The sequence below is a fragment of the Acinonyx jubatus genome, chromosome F2, assembly GCF_027475565.1.
Source record: "Acinonyx jubatus isolate Ajub_Pintada_27869175 chromosome F2, VMU_Ajub_asm_v1.0, whole genome shotgun sequence".
Lineage (NCBI taxonomy): Eukaryota > Metazoa > Chordata > Mammalia > Carnivora > Felidae > Acinonyx > Acinonyx jubatus.
Window position 1 is genome coordinate 75533883 of NC_069394.1, and position 6873 is coordinate 75540755.

Consider the following 6873-nt stretch of genomic DNA (forward strand, 5'->3'; position numbering starts at 1 on the left):
CCGCCGTAGGACGCGCGCGGGGCGCTAGGGGGCGCTGGCGGGCGCCGCGAGGCTCCACGCGGCCAGGCTCCGCGCGGCCAGGCCCGGGCTTGGGGGGACGGAGCCCGGGTGCCTGTGGCCGGAGGGGGCCCCGCGGAGTCGCGAGGGTGTAGGGGTCGCCGGACGGCCCCGAGGCAGCCGCACACGGTGCAGAAGGCCGGATCCTGCGCCAGACGAGTCCCGCGTGGGCGGCCGTGGGCTGGGGGCGCGTCCCGCCCCCTGGCAGTCGGGCCAGTGGCCGCCCGCGTATGGGGGACCGCAGCGGCCGGCCCGCGGGGATGCCCTGCTCGGGGCGGGGGGGGGGGGGGGGGGGAAGGTCAAGTACTCGACCCCGCGGCCGCCTGCGGTTAGGAGTGGGGGCGGGGGAGCCAGTTCCGGTCGCCAGGCGGGTACCGCCAGAGCCCGGCGCCGCGCCGCCGCCTCCAGGAAGGCCTCTCCTCCGTTCACGTCCGCCTCGGCTGGGGGTGGACTTGCTTCCCAACCCCCGGAGTGCGGACATCTCTCCAGCCGGAGGGAAGTCCGAAAAGCGGCGCCCCGCAGGCTCTTTCGTCCAACCCCGGGGAGCGTGATAGTGGAAGTTAATATTAACCGTGATGCCCGAACGGGAGCACCGGGAAGTCCGCCGGCCAGTGACTGCTGGGGCAGATTTCACCACTCCAGCCAAATCAGCGTGTCGGGAAGCCGACTGTCTTGGAGTATGACAGTCCTTGACGGGCCCAGAGAGCTGCCTGGAAGGGCCACCACCGGCCCCAGGAAGGCAGGCAACTTAAGGGCAGGGTCCAGAGCGGAGCACCGCCATCGGAACTTTCCATCCACCGCCTGGCTGAACGGGATACAGAAAGAACTGATGTTTTGCGTAAAAAAGGTTGCACTTAGGGCGTGGATTTCTTCCCCCTTCTCCTGTATCTGAAGCGTAAGCATTCTCCGATCGGTTCGTGGGCACACAGCGTTTACAAGAGTGAGAGGGAGTCTTAGGACTCCGCTGTACAGGAGAGGATTGAGTCAAGATACACACTTACGTTGGACTGGAGACAGGACGAGTGCGGCTGACCCCACTCGAGAGTAAATAGAGGTTCGTCTTCTAGAACTACAGGGACGCCAAGTAATCTAAGGTTGACTGATAAGGCAAGCTGCAGAATAGCAGGGAAAATGTGATCCCATTAGTGGGGGGGGGGGGGGGTAAGAAGGAGAAAATCCGACCTGTCTTTGTGATTGTAGATGCGGACATAACGTGTCCAGGGGAATCACTGAAGTTCGGACTGGGACAGGGATAATAGTTTTCCCTCGGAGTGCTCCTTAAATTTTTATTTAAAAATAGGAAAACAAATTTTAATAAAGCTATTTATGCGGAAGACAATTATTTGACATTAGTAAGATGAAAATAAGGTCCGGCCGTGTTATTCCTTCTGTTAAAAAAGAAAAACAAACTCTCCCTCAACTTCAAAAGACTGAAAGCGGAATGAGCTGGAACTTTTCACAACTAGAGGCCACCGTCCCCGGCTTTTCTAACACAAATTTCAGCATCTGGAAAAAAGGAGCCCAAGACCACAGCTTGTATCGCTTGAAATTCTCAAGCTTTGCACATCTGTCTGAAAGGTGCTGTGGAATGCATTTCCAGCTCCAATCAATGACCAACAGTTTTATTTGTATCAATCTCCCCATTTCTTACCTGAGAATGAAGAAGAAATCCGCTCTTTATAAGAGATTCGAGTTTCCTTTTGCGGAGGGCCTTGCCTGGTTAGCTGACACCTTGAAAACCTTTCCCCAACGCGCAAAATTTCGTGTTAACATTTATACCTGGCGATGGTCGAGACTTTGCTCTCGACCCTTTTTTAAAATTTCATCTCCCGCCCCCAAGACAATTGTGCACCTGCTGCTCCATGGTTTCCCGGAGGTAAAAAAAACCCCTTTAGGAGCGAGTTCTCAAGGGTAAGGCCACTGACGCGGGACGCAGGATTTTCCCGGCGCCTGCCCCGCAAAAGCCCACTCCTCCCAAGTCCTTCCCAGTTATCTTCGCCCTCGCCCCCACGCTGTGTCCCCCGCCCCCGCGTCCGAGCGGCCCGCGGGGTCCGTCCCGGCCGGAGCCGAAGGCGCTCAGTCTCGGCCACACCTAGAAGGCGCCGGATGCGAGACTCGCCCTTGGCTGGGCCCCGCCGCCCCGGCCGGCGCCCCGCTGCTCCCCGCCGCCTCCCCCTGCACCTTCCTTTCCCCGAGGGGGTCGGCGAGTCGGCCCCGGGGCAGGTGCCCAACCCGGTCATGCCGGCGGGCAGCGCGCGGCGGGGCTGGCTCTGGTCGTCACCGCCGCCCCGCGCCCCCCACCCCACCCCACCCCACCCTCCGCGGGACCCGCCACCAGTCCCGACGCCAGGGAGGGGGTAGGAGCGAGGGTGGGGCATGTCCCGGGCGCTGCTCCGCGCCGGACCCGCCACCGCCGCCGCTCCTGGCCAGTCCCAGCCCGCCGCGCGGCCAGCGCCCTCGCCGGCACAGTGACACTGCGGGCGCCCGGGGCACCGGTCCTTTCTTGCACCGATGTGGCCCACGGAGAGCCGCCGCTCCCGCCGCCGGGACCGCGCAGACGCGGCCGCGAACTCCGTTCGCTCGGTAAAGCGCAGCCCGCGGATACTGCGTTCAACGTTACGCGCAGCAGAAAATAGCCCGCCGAGACCCAAACCCCCTCCCCTAGCCAGAGCAAAGTCAGTCCCGGATGTCACGTCCAGACGACCTTCTGAAGCCTGCGCGCGGCAGGCAGGCTCCCGGACCAGCACAAAAGCGGAGCCCTCGTTCCCACCTCGGAACCGGATTCGTTTCAGGCCGAGTGTACCCGCGCTGGGCGGGCACCAGGCCACAAAGCTAAGGTCTCGAAACGCCTCGACGCAAGCGCACGACGTCGCAGTCCTTGGGTCCTCGTTACCAGGGTGGCCCCGCTGGCGGTGCTCTCCTGGACCCACACTCCCGGCTTTTGGGCCTTTTTGTGTTTTAAAGCACCAAACGTGAGATCTTTGGCCTTCTAAATTCAAGTCACTGCAAAGTCTTGTTAAAATGTTACCCCGAATTAATGGCAGCCGGAGTGCCGACTGCTGGCGAGGGCAGCGCGGCGCCCCGGGGTTCCAGGGCCTCTTCTGCTCCGAGACGCAGCCGGGAAACGCCGCAGCCTCGCCGGGACCTCGAGGGGCAAGAGGCGGGGCGGGGGTGGGGGGTGGGGGTGGAAACCGGACCGGAGAGCTCAGGGATGCCCCTTTACAGGCCTGTATTTCTCTGAGCGTAAAGCTTTAGAGACACTACTTCTCTAGTGGGTGTGAAAAGTGTGTGGGTTTAAAATTACAACCACGGCGGTAAGCGGGGCTTACCATATGACGCGTGACTAAGTATTCCTTCTGTCTCCCCACCAAAGAGAGAGAGAAGGAAGAAAGAAAAAAGAAAGAAAGAAAGAAAGAAAGAAAGAAAGAAAGAAAGAAGGAGGGAGGGAGGAAGGAAGGAAGGAGGGAAGAGAGAGAGGAAGGAGGGAAGGAAGGAAGGAAGGAAGGAAGGAAGGAAGGAAGGAAGGAAAAGAAAACGGGAGAAAGATGGTCACAAATACCCACCTCTGCTGTAGACGGGCGTGCCGCGGGGGGAGGGGGGAGTGGGAGCCACAGGATCCAGACCTCTCACAGGGGGGAGGAAAGACTTCCCGCCTTTGTGATGGATGGAGAGAAAGGTGTGTAATCTTAGTAATTTAACAGGCAAAGGCAACCAATAGAAGGGTTGGAAATAAGGTATAACTACCTTCGGTGGAAATGCTTAGCGTTTAGACTAGGAAGTCAATGCCTAATTCTGTGATAAACACAGAATTAGCTGCCCAGGCATATTAATTAATTAATTAACCTCCAGAGGAACAGAGTTATATGGTATGTACCTAACGCCCAGTACAGCCCCACCCCGAAAGACTTGGTTAACCACGGAACTGGGGCTGGGGAGAAGCACAGAATCTTCCTACAACTGTTTATATTATTAGCCCATTCGTCACGTTTCTTGTTTGTATGTGCGTCACTTAAATTTTTCGAATTATTTTTAAGATGAGTGAATAAAAACTCTACTTTCTATACCCACAATCTTTTTACTGAAACTATAAACTTGTAAAAATTTTTTCTTATTTCTCCCTCTTAAAATCTCACTAAGCCCTTTTCAGTTTAACGTCCTTGGTCTGTGTGTGCGCATCTGCGATCCCTGCTAATGTTTCACATGCCCCCCACCCCCGGATTTATTAAAATAAACAGGAGAATCCACTACCTAGGGAACCACTATAAAGTTGTTCATTCATTTCAAGGACATCGGAGAATTTTCTTCTCTTCACCCCACCTACCATAGCCCCGAGGAAAGAACTTCTGAGCACAGAGCGATTGGCAAACCCGAGTATCAAGTTTCAGTATGACTCGGAAGTGAGCGTTTATTTCTCAATTTGCTGTCCTTCCCCATTCCAGTCTGCTTATTCACCCTCAATAGTTCCAACTCTGTTCAGTCCTGAAAAAGAAAATGGCATGCAAATACGATGCAGGATTTGAGAAACTATGATTGGTGGGGAGAAGGCTGGCCTGAATGATGAATGCTAGCAGCCTTGATATTGCATTCGGTGTATCCCAATTACCTGTCCCTTGACAAAGACCTTGAGTTTTCATGTGGAATGGGAGTTCCTAGGAACGGAGGCATTCTGTATGAAGTTCTTCTTCAAGTGGCAATTACTTCTAGTCTCATTTTATAATCAAACAGGCTGAGCTGCCTGACGTTCAGGGTGAAACACAGATGATCTGTGTTTCCAGCTAATATGGACAGTGCTACAAGGCTGTAAAATTCTCAATCCGCTAATCAAAGCACCAGGGGGAGGTGAGTTCCTCTTGTCTTCTCTTTTCCAATGGAATCATGAAATTAAGTCCCCCAAGTCGGCTGGGATAGATATACACAAAATCAGAAGGTAAAGAGGGGCAGAGAAAGGAGAGAGCATTTTCTGGGGCACTGAAGCAATCCTTTTAGCACAACCTCACTTGTCCCTACACCCATCCAGGCAGGAAGTCGGGGCTCTTATTGCTATCCCTATTTTTTTCAGATGAGCAGACTGGAGTGCAGAAAAAGACTGGTGACTTCTCCAGACTCACAAAGCAAAGCTGCTAAACCAGACGAACTTCTGACTCAAAATGCAGTCTTCTTTTAGAACACCACCACTCACGGCACTGTCCAGCCGTTCTCTGCTCCTGGCTCTGATATCTTATTCTCGTGTCCTTAAATTTGATGTTCTGACACCGTTTTCAGGAGAAAGGAGTTACAGAGGCTGGTGACTGTTTCAAATAGAAGCAAAGCAAAGCAGGTTCTTCATGAATCCCTGGTGGAAAACTGAGGTACTCACTAACAAACATGTAGGCAGGCAATTTTCTGAGCTCTTACGAGGTGCCTGGTCAGGTGATACAAAATGAAAACAGACGTCTCTGCCCCAGGAGCTCTCCTGGTAGCCAGAAGAATCAGAGAGACCAGACAACTGGTCAACCTACCCCAAACTGGCCAAAATTCTTCTTGTCCTTGCTTAACAATAGATCGGGTACAAGGGAGGTCACTGATTCCCAGCAGCGTGAGCCTGGGCCACGATCCTGGAAAAAGCTGGATCTACGACAGGTCTCCTGCTACTTACGCTCATCTGAATCTCCACACGGTGTATAACTTCACAAATCATCTTGTAGAGAAACAGCAGTTTGGGGAACATTTGTTATGAATTTGACTTTGGCAAAACGTTTAAGGATTTGGTTAAAGTCTAAAATGTCTTCAGCAAGAGTAAAATTTTTTAAAGTTTTTTTTTTTTTTATTAAGCCAAATTGTTGTTCAGACCTGAGCTGTGGAGAACGTCATATTAAAGAACCTTACTGTTATCAAAGCCACAACTTATGTAGCACTTGCTGTATACTAACACCAGGAAGTTTTATACTGCACCAAGAAACATTATTTAAATATTGTTTCGTACTGCATTAGGAATTTTTAATATCCAGAGTCTTGAATAAAGCCAGTGGTGAGGTTTCCGTGTTTGTGCAAAGGGAACAGTGCAAACAGCAAAGCTCATTAGAAGGAAGGTAGGGACCGGTGTTCCAATCAAAATTAAAGAAGAGACGGACTCAGAAGGAAGCACCTTGTAACCAGGAAGAATAAACCCATGCTCAAATCATGGATGTAAAATCTCTCTCCATGTCCAGCCTTGTCCAAAGAAATCAAAGGGGAGAGGGGAGAGGAAGGGAAGGTTGAACATCTATTATGTGACAGGCACCATTCTGAGTTTTAAAAACAAAATGAAGCGGGACCTTTGAAAATGTTAGACACAAATGATATATTTTGGTTCATAGTACCCCCATTCTGTTTGTTTTGAATTCCTTTTGCTTGTAGGTGATTTCTCTGACATCAGCAAGCCGATAAAGAACAAGCTGATGATGTCTTTTGCGGTGTGATTCAAATGAAAGGTACAATGATCTTCTGAAAGAAGAAGAATAAGTGAGAGATACAGTTCCGTTGTGATACCATCTACTAGCTGCTTCAATAAGTAGCCAGCTTATTTGTAATTTATCACACCCACCCTGGTGGCCTTAAAAGAGATGTGGTACCACAGTGTCTCCGTGAGAAAGAACATACCCTCTTACGTTTTACCTGGGTCTCTCAAAGGTGTGTAGGCTTTGCTGGGATGAGTCAGGATATCCCCGCCCATAAAAGGGCTGGAGTCCCACCTCCTGACACACTTCTAAAGTACCTAGAAGTAACGAAGGGCCGGGCAGGGGTGGGGCGTGGGGGCTCGAGGCAAGCAAGGTATCCTTTACGTATTTGCTTCCAAAA

General features: G+C 52.5%; 1 protein-coding gene across 1 annotated transcript; it reads right to left on the reverse strand.

Moving 5' to 3' along the window:
* Nucleotides 1–664: 664 nt before the first annotated feature.
* LOC128312818 (collagen alpha-1(I) chain-like) lies at nucleotides 665–5734 on the reverse strand. The gene is made up of 3 exons (XM_053208221.1): nucleotides 5693–5734; nucleotides 1709–3284; nucleotides 665–862 (listed from the first exon to the last, which is right to left on the reverse strand). The coding sequence occupies exons 1-2, from the start codon at nucleotides 5732–5734 to the stop codon at nucleotides 1872–1874; spliced, it is 1455 nt and encodes a 484-aa protein (XP_053064196.1). The 3' UTR covers nucleotides 665–862; nucleotides 1709–1871.
* Nucleotides 5735–6873: the final 1139 nt, after the last annotated feature.